Raw genomic sequence first — 15,371 nt, forward strand, 5'->3', positions numbered from 1 at the left:
CAAGAGAAGCCAAATTAATAGACTGACAGCTAGCATGAAAGTGCCATTTCAGGGAAGGACGATGTACTTAGTAGTACCTATTTAATTTGTCAGAGCCGTATTTATATACTTTGTCCCATAAATATTGACGTTGGGGATGACAAGGATTTTTATTGAAACTGGTAAAATGGAAGTAGAAAAAAAAAAAAAAGGAGTGATCGAAGTATTCTTAATTAGTGGAGAATTCATCTTATAAAAAAAAAGATTAAAATAAAAGTGGACTAATTTTTTAGACAAACCGAAATGAAAGAAGGGCTAATGTTTAGAGGGAATGAGTTTCTAAAAAATTGAAATCATATCCACGAGAATCCAGTGGATAGGAATAAACAATTAATATGAACCACTCAATAAAGAAAAAAGAAAATATCTTAGGAATTAACATAATTAAAACCAAGATGGAATTGAGAACTAATTTTTCAAAAAGAAACTAAATCAATACTATAATTTAATTGTAGGAAACGCAAGTATCATTCCAAAGATTCAAATTTGAAACTCAAATATAAATTTTTAATGACTAAACTAAATAACTCAAAATTCAAATTCACCCACTTGATAAAAACTAAATACCAAATTTGAATTATCATCAAAAGAATTAAATCAGTTTTAGTTTAACAGAAGTACAAAATTTGCAAAAGGGTACAGTGTGTTAGCTATAACATCATAAGGTTCATGAGTTTCAATGCATTATATAAAGACAATGGTGAGATACAATACGCCCCCTCCGTCTAATCCTTTTTAGGTTGTTTTATTATAAGTGAAACATTTTTTTTAATAGCAAAAGGTAACACATTATCTCTCTTACTTCATCTTCTTTTCTACTTTTTTCTCTCTTAACAAATTTTATTTTGAATCATCCTAGGCATATTGATGATGGTGAGATGGATAATCGTAAGACATTATAATCTTAGCATTTTGAAGACAGACCAAGATATATGGTCAAATGCTATATTTTTTTTGAAAAAGAATAATCATACAAGATAAGAATAAACATGACCTCTAGTAAAGAACAATAGTATGAACCAAAAGTCCTATAAATATGCATATTAAGGATCTTGTTACCAAAAAAGGCATGGCATCAACCAAAAGATTAGCATTGAGTGTTATTAAAAAAACGGCTGAGCTGCTTTCTCCAACAAAATCCACACCCTATGAATTCAAACATCTATCTGATATAGATGACCAGACCTTCCTTAGAACATATGTTACAACAATAAATTTCTACAAAAAGAATCCATCCATGGAAGGGAAAGATCCGGTGAAGATTATTCGTGAGGCTATTGCCAAGGCCTTGGTCTTTTACTACCCGTTGGCCGGGCGGTTGAGGGAACACACTGGCCAGAAGCTCGTGGTCGAATGCACTGGGCAAGGGGTGGTGTTCAATGAGGCCGATGCGGATGCGACGCTACAACATTTCGGAGAGGATGGCCTTTATCCACCCTTCCCCAACTTGGATGACATTACTCTTGATGTGCCAAACAATTATGGAATATTGGGTGATATTCCACTTATGTTCATTCAGGTATGATTTTTATCTTTTTGATTAGGGTTAGCACGGTGCGGTATACCGCACCGAGAATGTCATACCGCATACTGTACCGTAAATTGCGGTATGAGAAAATGTCATACCTATACCTTACCAAATTCGGTATGATTATTTCCAATACAGTTACCATACCTTCTATGCGGTATACCATATCGCAATAAATACCGTACTTTTACGGTATACCAAAATAAAGTATGGCATACCGAGTACGGTATACCAAAATAAGGTACGGCATACCGTAATAATTGTATTTCATTCCCAAAAAATTCTATTATAGCCAAATATTTAAAATAAAATTTCACTTATTTAAATAATGTCCAAAAGATTAAAAGAAACTACACTACAACCAAACCTATACAATTGACTTGATTTGCATCGTGTGTGTGTTTGGGGTTGGGGGTAGTTGAACTAAAATATGAAAGTAAGGTTAGAGATTTTAACTTATTAACTATTTTTTATATAAATTTTAAATATAACATATATATCAAATTTTTAGCAAATATTGTAAATGTTGTATAGGAAAATCTATATCTTTACTGTATATTTCAGTATTTTTTTCCCACCATGCGAGACAGTCTAGTATCTTATCCTAATAGTAATATTTAAGGTAAATTAAATAGTCATTCAAATAATGAAGCTAAGTGAAATTCTGATCAATCTAATAAGATTTGAAAATAATCAAGTTTTTTTTTTGTTTTTTTTTTGTAATTGTCTCAAAATGTATAAAACGACGTCTTTTGATATTGCTCAAAACAACATTGTACAGGTAACACGATTGAAATGTGGGGGATTTATATTTTCAAATTGTCTCAATCACACAATGTGCGACAGTATCGGCATTTCCCAATTTATGTCCGCTGTGGGTGAACTTGCTCGTGGAGCATTGTCCCCATCAATTCGACCAGTTTGGGACCGACATCTTCTCACCGCCATGGAGACTCCACGTGTATCGTTCGCACACCGTGAATATGATATCGCAACTGGTATAAGTGGTGGAACACATGCCCCGCTTGATCAGATGGTGGAACGCTCCTTCTATTTTAGTTCTGCCCAAATCTCAGCCCTCCGCTGCAGCCTGCCACCACATCTCCAGCGCTGCTCCAAATTCGATATCGTGGCAGGCTGCGTGTGGCGCTGCCAGACAATCACCCTCTCTCTCAAACCCGACGAAGAGATTAGATTCTCGGTGGTAATGGATAACCGAAAGCAAATGAACCCACCTCTTCCAATCGGGTAATGATACAAATTAAATATCTATTCCACTTCATCTAATTTTAGTCATGAATTAATCCAAAATATGTTTTTTAGTCTTATCTTTATTATTTGCTAGGCATTGATTTAATATGACGATTACTTAAAAACGGAAAATAAAATAATTTTATCATTCTTTCCCGTGACTTAGCAACGTGTTATCAGGTACTATGGAAACGTTATAGCATTTCCGGTAGCATTAACGACTGCAGGTGAGTTATCAAAGAATCCATTGCACTACGCGGTGGAGTTGGTGACCAAGGCAAAGCGTGAAGCAGAGACTGGTGATTACTTGAGATCGGTGGCGGGTCTGATGGTGAAGCGAGATCGCCCTAATTTGACGGCGGCTAACACTTATATGGTGTCGAATTTGACGCATGTGGGTTTCAAGCAAATGGACGTTGGGTGGGGCCCAGCGGTGTATGGTGGTGTATCTAAAGGAATTTATTGGGCGGGTAATATTCAAGTGGCTTGGTACCTAGGCTGTAAGGATGGATTCGTTGTTCCGGCTTGCCTACCTCTGGAATCCATGAAAATCTTTGAGAAACATCTTCAAGTCATGATGACTACCGCTCCAATAGCTTCATCCTCGTGATATGGACATGGCCGTGTCTCAGCCACGTTGCAATGTCAGTGCCCCTAAATTATATATGAGCCGGTTAGGTGATTTGATATACTCCCTCCGTTTCATAGTAATGGAGACGTTTCTTTTCGGCACGGAGATTAAGAAAAATTGTGTTATGTGAGTTAAGTAAGAGAGAATAAAATGGAAAATGAAAAAGGTAGAGAAATGAAGAGAGAAAAAAGTAAGAGATCGAAAAGTAGGTGTGGAAAAATGGGTTGATTTTTACTAAAAAGGGAAATGACTCTATTACTATGGAACGTACCAAAATGACTCTATTACTATGGAACGGAAGAAATATTATTTTGTAATTTAATTGTTGCAAAGAGTCGAGTCGAGTCGTAACTATAAATCCTTAAATGATACGCAACTGAACTATGTCAACTGTGCATTAAATTAACGATAGTGGTGGCTACTTCAAATAATTAAATAGTTATGTCAACTATGTTCAAATAATTGATCTCACGATAGTGGTGGCAACTCAACTAATTAAACACTCCACATTGTAGACATCATAAAGAATTAACACACATCATCCGTTCGCCAATGACACTGCATAATGCATGTACTGAGTGATGGAACCAGAAATTTTAAAAAGCCGGGGCTGAAATTTAGTTAGGCAGTGCAGTGCCGACATCCCATTTATTTTAAGAATTTCTTTCTCTCTAGTGAAATGAAATTCATTTTCCACTAACACGCTTTTTCTTTACCAAATTTACTTTAAAATTTGTGTCATTTCAAAAGTTTACATTTTAAAAAACCAAAAAGAAATAATCTTTTTTATACAAATATAGATACGTACATAGCTATGTGATAATGTATCAGTATTGCTAAATAATATTAATAAAATATAAGTATTTCATGTATAAACTTTGTATAAATTATAGATACAATAAATTAATATAACCTATTATTATATAAAATGTGTATTATCATAATAATTGAAGATATTGAAATATAGAATACTCTTACACAAATAAATCCCTACTCAAATAGTAGTACATGCCAAAAACATGTTAAGAATGAATTAAATAAAAAATACCCGCACTGTGTCTGACACTCAATAGCACAAAAGGATAAAAAATTACTCCCTCAGCCCCGGCTAAGATAACACATTCCTTGGCTGACACAAGATTTTATGAGTTATTGGTTAATGTGTTTAATTGGAGAGAGAAAATGTGGGTGTAAGTATTAAAATAGAGACACAAAGAGAGAAAATATTTTAATGAGAGTGGGAAAAAGTGGTTGGATGTATTAATTGGAGAGAGAAAGTTTTCAAAAAAGAAAATATGCTATCTTAGTTGGGATTTACAAAAAAGAAAACGTGTAATCTTAAGTGGAACGGATGGAGTATTAACCACTCCCTAGGAAAGTATTCTCTCACCTCCGTCCCTTTCACCCTCTTCTATCTCTCTCTCCTCTCTGCCCCTTTTTCACCTGTTCAGTTCTCACTTCCTCTATATAAATGGTCGGATAGCTCCAGCAAACCCCCCTCAAGCGGGGGCTTGGCCTATGCTGGTTCTATACTATATCTATTTAGTAAGTCCATATCATATTCTACCAACATACTACATTCATATTGTACTATAAAATTAATACTATAAAAATGAAATATACATTCTACTAATATATATTTCACTTATTTATTTTATAATTTTTTTTTAAAATTTATGATGAGTTCAAATATATATTTGTATAATATGTTAGAGAAATGAAAATGAAAAAAACTGCGGAATTCTTCTAACACTTTGTGAAAAGCAAAAGAAAATGTGTAATTCCATAAAGAAAAATGGAAATCTCCTTCAAAATGAAGGCCTTGGTCAGAATGTCATTCAACACAACTCAAAAATCTCAATATCCCTCAACCTCAACTACAAGAGACTTTTTTTTTATAGAGGTCTATATACAAAAGCATTAAAAGAAATCATAAAAGATAATAATGATCCACACTTTTCTATTTCTTGTATAATAATGTCCACTACACTACTTTAACATAATGCTAACTTTATTACTCTACGATGCTCTCTAATTATTTACATCAAACTCAAACTCTCAAACTCATTTTTCAGTATATGCCATATCAAAAAAAAATTTACTTTAACTATTTGCACAAAATTCAAAACTTACACCATTATTGAGTTTTTGTCTCACATAATATTTGCATTGATATTATTTTAAAAAAACACCAAAAATGAGTTTGAGTTTGGTGTATGATTGGAGAAGATTTCTACACCAAAAAGTATAGTTGGAGATGACATAAATACTCCTTTCGTTCTAAGTGAGACATAATATTTTTTTGGAGTACTATTCTTTTTTTGACAAAAGTAATACGCCATCTTTTACTTTATTTTCATTTTTTCTGTCTCATTTTATTTCCTCTTACTTTCTTCTCCTTTTTTATTTCTTACTTTATTTTCCAGTAAAAGAAAATGATAAAAACATGTTTTTATTTCTTTATTCTTTATTATAATCCAAGAATCCACATAATTTTAAAAACAAAAATGTCGCCTACAATTTAGGGAAATAAATCAATCCCAACGAACATACGAAATCTAAACAACTTATAAAAATAAATAATAAAAATAATATAAACTATATTCTAGATTCTTAGAAAATGTATCAGATATATATCAGAGTGGATAAATAATTTTGAGGTGGGCCCCAAGATACATGACATACTAAAATTTATACAAAAAGGATATAAAGAATGAAAAGCTTATAAATATGCGTGTTATGAGTTTAGTTTCCTATGCATGGAGTCAACCAAAAGATTAACGTTTAGTGTTACAAGAAAATCACCAGAGCTGCTTTGTCCAGCAAAGTCCACACCACATGAATTCAAAATTCTCTCTGACATAGATGGCCAAATTTTCATCCGAAAATATATCAAAATAATAAATTTCTACAAAAAGAGTCCATCCATGAAAGGGAAAGATCCAGTGAAGATTATTCGTGAGGCTATTTCCAAAGCCTTGGTCTTTTACTACCCGTTGGCCGGGCGGTTGTTAGAAAACACTGGTCGGAAGCTCGTGGTTGAATGCACAGGCCAAGGGGTAGTATTCGTGGAGGCCGACACGGATGCAACGCTACAGCATTTCGGAGATGCCCTTTATCCACCCTTTCCCAACTCGGACGAACTTACACTTGATGTACCAGACAACCGTGGAATATTGGGTGATATTCCACTTATGTTCATTCAGGTACAATATTTATCATTTTTGGCAAAACCGTGAATTTCAACATTTTATCAATTTTCTCATGATAAATTATTTGGGTTTCTGTTTTTTAATATATTTTTGATTTGACATATATATTTCAAATTGATGATATGATTAGTAAATTGTTTACTAAGCGTGATGAAGGAAATGATAAAATTCACGGACAAAAATGAAAAAATTTCCTCGGGATTATGTTTTATCGTTAATATATTTTGTAGTTATGGCTGTATTATACTTTTGGAATACTAGTCCAGGGTTCTGTTAGGTTAACAACTTTCATAAATTGATAACTGACAACTATGTCAACAACTTATATTACAAATGTCAACACGAATACATCTGTATGCTAACTAAATATGACGTGGGTATGTCTTTTTTGACATCTATAGTTACATGTCAACAGAAGACACACCTATGTTCACTACATTTAGTTGACATACAAATGCCTTCGTGTTGACATACATAACATAGGTTATTGACATAATTGTCAGTTATTATTTTAAGATAGTTGTCAATCTAATAGAACCTTACTAGTCCAAATAACAAAATAATATGAATTTATTTTTCTTAAATTGTTTTAATTGTGTATAAACAATATCGTTTGGTATTGCTATATAAACACTTAACAGGTTACAAGACTAAAATGTGGGGGATTTGTCTTTTCAAACAACTTCAACCACACAATGTGCGACGGTGTCGGCCTTTCCAAATTTCTCTTCGCCGTGGGTGAACTTGCTCGGGGAGCAACGTTCCCGTCTGTTCGACCGGTGTGGGACCGACATCTTCTCACTTCCGGCATCCCACATCATGAACATTTATATGATGCTGGAACTGGTGAAACCCATGTGCCGATGGATCAGAATCAGATGGTGGAACGCTCCTTCTTTTTCACCTCCGCCGAAATCTCCGCCCTCCGGCGCAGCCTGCCACCGCATCTCCAGAGCTGCTCCAAATTCGAAATCGTGGCAGGCTGCGTGTGGCGCTGCCAGACAATCGCTCTCTCTCCCGAACCCGACGAAGAGATGAAATTCATAGGCGTTATGGATAACCGAAAGAATATAAAGCCGCCGCTTCTGGCGGGATACTACGGCAACGTTTTTAAATTGTTGGTGGCAGTGACGACTGCTGGTGAGCTGTCAAAGAATCCGCTGCACTACGCAGTGGAGTTGGTGAGGAGCATGAAACACGAAGCAGAGACTACTTGTGAGCTGTCAAACTCAGCGGATCTGATGGTGATACCAGATCCGCTGGGTTTGACAGCTGGGAACACTTATACTGTGTCGAATATAACGCACTTGGGATTAGAGCGAATGGATGTTGGGTGGGGCACGGCGGCCTACGGTGGGGTCCCCAAAGGAAGTTATTGGCCGACCGGTATTAGTCAAGTATCTTGGTACTTAGGGTTTATGGATGGTATCGTGGTTCCAGTTAGCCTTCCTCTCAAATCCATGAAAGTCTTCGAGAAACATCTCCAGATCATGATCACTACTGCTCCAATATCATCGTCGCTCTAATATTTTGTAACTATAAGCTCATTTCTGAGTTTTTTTTATCGGTTCTTTTCCAAATTACAGAATAAAGTAGAACCGTATAGGAACATAATGAAGTCTATAAATATGTACTCTTTCCTTATGGATAAATAAATGGAAATTTTGAAACGATGGAATCGAACGCTATAAATAGAATCAAAAATCAAAATTCTATGTCTCTTCTCGCAGATATATAATTGACTACTCAAAGACTCTCTTTGGTTGCAAAATTGAATTATGTGGGAGTTTTAATATCAGTTGCAGCGAACAAGGAGTGACCTATTCACCCATTCAACGTTCCAAATGTCCTTTTGCACTACGAGTTAGTGAAGGAAGTGTACATGTTATATTTCTCTTTTTTTTTTTTTTTTTTCTATAAAATAGTAATTTTATTTTATTATTTAAAGATGTCCACGAAAAATAGTGTCATTACAAAAATAATTTTTTTTTTTTTTATACTTTATTCACTTTTTCTCTTTCGCGCTTACTTTTTCTCATCTCTCCCATATTTTACCCATTTTCTCTTACTCTATCTCTTACTTACCAATTTATCGTGACGTTTTCATGAGTGAGATTAATTTTTTGTTGACGGAGGAATTACAAAATTAATATTCCCTCCGTTCCAACGAAGTTGGAGCAAAACTTTTAAGTATGGCGATTAAGAAATTATGTTGAATGAATTAAATGAAAAATAAAATAAAATAGTAAAGATGAATAAAGTAGGAAAGATAAGATAGAGTAAAGTAAATGATGAAATACAACAACAAAATAATTAGATGTTTTTTTTATCAAAAAATTGAAATAACACAATTTAGTTGGGCCTAAAGGCTACTTCATCCGTTCCATAATAGATGACATATTTGGTAGTCATAAGTGATTTTAGGAGATATTGTTTTGTGTGTTAAGTGGAGAGAAAAAAATAATATACTTATATTAATATGAGAGTAAACTTTTTCCAAAAAAATATATGATATATTTTATGAGACAAAATAAAAAGGAAAATGTGATATTTATTATAAAACAAAGGGAATCTACGATTCAATTTAGTTGAAACGGTGAGAGTATATGAAAAATGAGAGCTATAGTCTACTAACTTTTCACTCAAACACTATTAATTCTAAATTCGTGCTGAGTCTAGATCATATCTATCCCATCCCTACATGAATATTTAAAAGATTTATAAATATGTGTAGTTGATATGCTTTGACTTTTAAGTAAGTAATGCCTTTTCTTCTTTTCTTCTTGAATGATTTTAATTATCATTATTATATTTTCTCCTTTTTTCCCTACTAACACTAGAAAAATCCCTTTTTCTGGATTTAAAACAATATCATGGTCGAATTCTTAACCGATAAGAACAATAACCATGCATTAATTAACGATAGTGATGGCTCATGTCTCTAGATTTATAGAATTATAGGAAAGTAGTTTAAATAATTAAACATTCCACGTTGTAGACATCATTAAGAATTAACACACTTCATCTGTTTGCACCAACCCTCAACCACTATGTATGTTGTTCTAGATTCGAAGCGTATTTTGCAGGAACAGAAGAATTAGTGCAGTATGTTAGAAATTTGGGTAAAACCTAATTAAGCCATAATTATTGTAAAAAGGAAAGGAATAAAGTGAAAAAAAAATTGCGGATATTCTTCTAACACTTTGTGAAAAATCAAAAGAAAATGTGATTGGATAAATGAAAATAGAAATCTCCTTTAAATGAAATGTCATTCAACACACAACTCAAAATCACAATATCCTTCTTCAACCACAAGGGTCATTTTTTTTTATTGAGGCCTATATACAAAAGCATTAAAAGAAATCATAAAAGATAATAATGATCCGCCCTCCCTATTTCTTGTACAAGTAATGTCCACCACACTAATCTAACATTTTGCCTAACTTTTTTACTCTAGGATGCTCATAAGTACTCCTTCCGTCCTTCCGTCCCAACTTAAGTACTTAGATGAAAGAAAAAAAATGATAAAAATATGTTTTTATATGTAGGTTTGTGTTAAAATGACAACACTCTTAAAGTGACACCGCGACACCACATATACAACAATATTATAAACGCTACACAAAAATCTATAGATTGCTGTATAGCGTGTTGGATATTGCTGTCCGAGAAAAATAGCTGTATACAGTGTTGCATATTGCTGGCCGTGTTTTTTACCCTTTTTTTTGCCACATGGCAGCTTATTATTCGTCCACGTGTACAAATGATTGGCTAGGAATGGTGGTATGATATTATTTTAAGAGGTGGTAGCACCTTAACACTCCCCTTTATTTGTATTCATAATTATAATCCAAGAATAAACACAATTTAAAATATGTGTGATACAAAAAGATCGCTTATAATTTAGTCGTCGAGAACAATAATGAAACCTTATAAATATACAGGTTATGAGTTTAGTTTCCCAAGCATGGAGTCAACTAAAAGATTAACATTGAGTGTTACTATAACCAGAAAAACACCTGAGCTTCTTTGTCCAGCAGAGTCCACACCACATGAATTCAAATCTCTCTCTGATATAGATGACCAAATCTTCCTCCGAAGATATGTTAAAACAATAAATTTCTACAAAAATAATCCATACATGAAAGGGAAAGATCCAGTGAAGATTATTCGTGAAGCTATTGCCAAAGCCTTGGTTTTTTACTACCCGTTGGCCGGGCGGTTGAGGGAAGACACTGGTCGGAAGCTCGTGGTGGAATGCACCGGCCAGGGGATAGTATTCGTGGAGGCCGAAGCAGATGCGACGCTGCAGCATTTCGGAGTGGATGCGCTTTATCCACCCTTCCCCAACTCGGATGACCTTGTTCTTGATGTGCCAAACAACCTTGGAATAATAGTTGATATTCCACTTATGTTCATTCAGGTACAATATTTATCATTTTTGGCAAAACCGTGAATTTCAATATTTTCTCAATTTTCTCATGATAAAATATTTCGAGTGTCTGTTTTTAATATATTGTTGATTTGTCATACATATTTATAAAATTTTTACTAAGTGTGTTGAGGAAAATGATAAAATTCCACCGGAATTTCCGTTATCCTTAATCTAGAATAATATGTGTGCACTTTTTGTTTTTAGCCGTCCCATGATAATATTAGAATTTTTATTTATGAAAAGTTATTTCAATTTATATCCTTATAAATTAAATTATTTACAACTTATATATACTTTAACTACCCTTTTCATATTCTTTCTTATTTTACCAATTTTATCTCAATTCTCGTGTTATATATCATATGCCCGTATTTTTATGGGATCAGTAAATTTAGGAATAATAGTCTAAATACTAACAACATTTGGTCAATTAGAGTTGAATAATATAACAATGTTTCTTTTTCTTGTTCCTTTAACACAAACACTTTAACAGGTTACAAGACTAAAATGTGGAGGATTTATCTTTTCAAACAACTTCAGCCACACAATGTGCGATGGCGTCGGCCTTTCCAAATTTCTCTTCGCCGTCGGTGAACTTGCTCGTGGAGCAACGTTCCCATCTATTCGACCAGTGTGGGACCGACATCTTCTCACTTCCGGCATCCCACATCATGAACATTTATATGATGCCGGAACTGGTGAAAACCAAGTGCCGATGGATCATAATCAGATGGTGGAACGCTCCTTCTTTTTCACCTCCGCCGAAATCTCCGCCCTCCGCCGCAGCCTGCAGCCGCACCTACAGCGCTGCTCCAAATTTGAAATCGTGGCTGGCTGCGTGTGGCGCTGCCAGACAATCGCTTTCTCCCTCAAACCCGACGAAGAGATGAAATTCATAGTCATCATGGATAACCGGAAGAATATAAAGCCGCCGCTTCAGGTGGGATACTACGGCAACGTTTTAAAATTATTGGTGGCAGTGACGACTGCTGGTGAGCTGTCAAAGAATCCGCTGCACTACGCGGTGGAGTTGGTGAGGAACATGAAACACGAAGCAGAGACTGCTGGTGAGCTGTCAAACTCAGCGGATCTGATGGTGATACGAGATCCGCTGAGTTTGATAGCTGGGAACACTTATGCTGTGTCGAATTTAACGCACGTGGGTTTTGAGCGAATGGATGTTGGGTGGGGCACGGCGGCCTACGGTGGGGTGCCCAAAGGAAGTTATTGGCCGACTGGTATTAGTCAAGCATCTTGGTACTTAGGGTTTATGGATGGTATCGTGGTTCCGGTTTGCCTACCTCTCAAATCCATGAAAGTCTTCGAGAAACATCTCCAGCTTATGATTACTACCGCTCCAATATCTTCCTCGCTCTAAGCTTATTTTTGAGTTTTCTTTGTCGGTTCTTTCCTGGATCGCAAAATAAATAAGTCTAAATATGTTCTCTTTGTTTATGGATAAATAAACAGATGTTTTAAAGGGGTGTGATCAATTGCTAACTTTCTTAAGTTGCTAACTTGCTAACTCATCAATGCAATGAATTAAAAATGTCAACACGATGATATTAAAATGTCAATACATAATGTTGTTGAACTTCAATATAATGTGTCGATGTTATGTGTTGACATTTTGATGTCACTGTGTTAACATTTTTAATACACTGTATTGATGAGTTAGCAGAGTTAGCAACTTAAATAGTTTTTGTTGAACTTCAATATAATGTGTTGATGTTATGTGTTGTCATTTTGATGTCACCGTGTTGACATTTTTAATACACTGCATTGATGAGTTAACAACTTAAATACTTAGCAATATAACGCACCCCTATTTTAAAACGATAGACTCGAACACAAGACCTTCAGTCTGGAGCAATGACCATTTAACCACTAGCCCGACACATTACTATAAATAGAATCAAAATCATAAATCTATGTCCTTTTTCTCCGACATATAAAGTAGCCACTCAAAGACTTTTTCTTTGGCTGCAAAAATGAATTTGGTGCGAGTTCAACACCTACTTCACGAACTCAAGAAAAACATTTGGACAAATGTTTTAAAAGGAGAATGTTTTGTAGTGTGTGTTGCTCTATGGTTTTGCGTGAAGGGAAATAAAGGAGCATGACCATAATGTCAGTCATAAATCAATCATAAAACCATAGAGTTTACAAAGGTGAAACGACAAAAGTCATGACACCCACAGATTTCACCATAGTAATGGGAATTTTTCTAAAACTGTCATATTGACTAGAAGTTGGAACCATACAACCTAAAGTTGTCAAATGGGTTTGTGTCGTAGTTTAGCTTGTGAATTAATTTAGAAGAAAGGTATTGTAATAAAGGATTAAATCTAACTAAACTCCCTAGCATAATTTCAGTTTTAACTTAAATATAAGGCTAACTAATATTTAAATTTAATAACTTAATTATAAAAAATATTTAATGATAGTGCACTATTTAATTGTGTTTTAAAACTTCTTCAAGAAGCTAGCATTTTAGACCATTATTTATGTAATTGTTTTGTCTTAAAAAAATTGTTTTTGAATAGAAGACACTCCATCTTTCTGTTTTCCCTTAAAAAAAGTATCAAAGTCTTTTCACGTATAGGATACCTAGATATATTTTAAATTTATGTGATTGATATGCTTTGACTTTTCAATAAAGTTAATCAAACCTTTTTCTATTTTTTTTTATTCTTTTCTTTTGGACGGACAATTATCTTTGTGGTTTTTTCTCTTTTTTTTCGACCTAACACTAGAAAATCCCCATTTATGGATTTAAACTTCAAAGTAATATCAAATTCAAATCCCTAAATGATACGCATCTTAACTATGCATTAAATTAACGATAGTGGTGGCTACTGTCTATGTATATAAAGGGAGTTGGTGCAAATAATAAGAACTCCGCATTGTAGACATCGCACAAAATTACTAGCAACACAATTTATCTGTTCGCCCATGGATTTAGTAAATAGATAATATTCCATTAATTTACTACATTGATATTATTTTCATCCATAAAAAATACATAAAATTATATATATGGTATAGGATTTAATACGCATTTAGAATGATGTGTAGGGTATTTATTGAAAATTTTTTATAGTTAGAATCAGTTTAATTTTGGTGGATAATCCAAAATGATAAAATTAGTCTATTTTTTATGGACGGAGATAGTATATTCTACTAACTCACTATTATTTTATATAATTAAATAATTTTTTAAAATTCGTGCCGAGTCCAAACATATATTTAAATGATGGACAAAGTGAATATAATTTTTCCAACTGTACATAATATTTAAAGGGATTATAAATCTGTTTAATTGATATTCATTGACTTTTCCATAAATATAAACAGAGCATTTTCTATTCTTTTATATTTTTTTTTGGACAGACATGTGTTTTACTCTCTCGGTCCATTATTATTTGTCATTAGTTTCTATTTCAAAATGTCCGTCATTATTTGTCACTGGTTTCTTTTTTTAAAATGTCCGCCAATATTTATCACATTTACTTGTTACTATCTTTAATAATGGATCACATACTCCATTAACTGATCATTTAATCACATTTTATTATAATAAAGTAGGATTCACGTTTCACTAACTTTTTTCGCATTCCTTTATATTTTCTTAAGACACGATCCGAATCAACTTGTGACATTTAATGGTGGACGGAAAGAATAATTAATTATCTTTATTATTTTGTCTCTTTTTTTGCTTACTAACACTAGAAAATCCCCTTTTCTGGATTTAAAACAATATCATCGTCAAATTCTTAAACAATGAAACATAACCATTCATTAAATTAACAATTAGTTATCGCTCCTGTCTCTATATTTATAGGAAGTTAGTTTAAATAATTAAACACTTTATATTATAGACATCATTAAGAAATAACACACTTCATCTGTTTGCACATGACATTGCACAAAATGTATCTATATGTTGTTCTAGATTTTATCGAACCGTATTTTGCAGGAATACACGAATTAATGCTATTACAATGCTATATTCAAAATTTCAAACAAAATCCGGAAATTACAACAAAATTATAGTAATAGACAAGAAACTAAAAATTGAGAGTAGGCGTTCGATTTTTTAATTGATTAACTATAAATAATTCTAAATTCAAGTACATCCATTTCATAAAGAAAAGTAAATAAAAAAATATGACTGGACATAAAAATATTATACTACTAAGGAAATGAACTACATCAGTTTTAACACACAACTCAAAATCTCAATTTTCTTCATTCTTTCTTCAACCACAATAG

At 33.5% G+C, this 15,371-nt stretch overlaps 3 protein-coding genes across 3 annotated transcripts; all 3 read left to right on the forward strand.

Moving 5' to 3' along the window:
* The first annotated feature begins 1,108 nt into the window (after positions 1 to 1,108).
* On the forward strand, positions 1,109 to 3,771 carry LOC125204839 (benzyl alcohol O-benzoyltransferase-like). The gene is made up of 3 exons (XM_048103584.2): positions 1,109 to 1,558; positions 2,349 to 2,815; positions 2,999 to 3,771. Exons 1-3 carry the CDS (start codon positions 1,109 to 1,111, stop codon positions 3,426 to 3,428), a joined length of 1,347 nt encoding a protein of 448 aa, XP_047959541.1. The 3' UTR covers positions 3,429 to 3,771.
* Positions 3,772 to 6,208: 2,437 nt separating this feature from the next.
* LOC125204841 (benzyl alcohol O-benzoyltransferase-like) lies at positions 6,209 to 8,332 on the forward strand. The gene is made up of 2 exons (XM_048103585.2): positions 6,209 to 6,655; positions 7,303 to 8,332. Exons 1-2 carry the CDS (start codon positions 6,209 to 6,211, stop codon positions 8,185 to 8,187), a joined length of 1,332 nt encoding a protein of 443 aa, XP_047959542.1. The 3' UTR covers positions 8,188 to 8,332.
* Positions 8,333 to 10,628: 2,296 nt separating this feature from the next.
* LOC125208334 (benzyl alcohol O-benzoyltransferase-like) lies at positions 10,629 to 12,576 on the forward strand. Its single transcript, XM_048107918.1, has 2 exons — positions 10,629 to 11,084; positions 11,590 to 12,576. Exons 1-2 carry the CDS (start codon positions 10,629 to 10,631, stop codon positions 12,472 to 12,474), a joined length of 1,341 nt encoding a protein of 446 aa, XP_047963875.1. The 3' UTR covers positions 12,475 to 12,576.
* Positions 12,577 to 15,371: the final 2,795 nt, after the last annotated feature.

This window comes from Salvia hispanica, chromosome 6 (genome assembly GCF_029641045.1).
Source record: "Salvia hispanica isolate PSC_SH4W2 chromosome 6, Shi_PSC_v1, whole genome shotgun sequence".
NCBI lineage: Eukaryota > Viridiplantae > Streptophyta > Magnoliopsida > Lamiales > Lamiaceae > Salvia > Salvia hispanica.

Excerpts from the sequence above, each read along its gene's own strand:
- LOC125204839 (XM_048103584.2), top strand. The coding sequence starts at position 1,109 with ATGGCATCAACCAAAAGATTAGCATTGAGTGTTATTAAAAAAACGGCT. Across the intron at positions 1,559-2,348 it reads TTCCACTTATGTTCATTCAG|GTAACACGATTGAAATGTGG; the intron begins GTATGATTTTTA and ends AACATTGTACAG. Across the intron at positions 2,816-2,998 it reads AACCCACCTCTTCCAATCGG|GTACTATGGAAACGTTATAG; the intron begins GTAATGATACAA and ends ACGTGTTATCAG.
- LOC125204841 (XM_048103585.2), top strand. The coding sequence starts at position 6,209 with ATGGAGTCAACCAAAAGATTAACGTTTAGTGTTACAAGAAAATCACCA. Across the intron at positions 6,656-7,302 it reads TTCCACTTATGTTCATTCAG|GTTACAAGACTAAAATGTGG; the intron begins GTACAATATTTA and ends AACACTTAACAG.
- LOC125208334 (XM_048107918.1), top strand. The coding sequence starts at position 10,629 with ATGGAGTCAACTAAAAGATTAACATTGAGTGTTACTATAACCAGAAAA. Across the intron at positions 11,085-11,589 it reads TTCCACTTATGTTCATTCAG|GTTACAAGACTAAAATGTGG; the intron begins GTACAATATTTA and ends ACACTTTAACAG.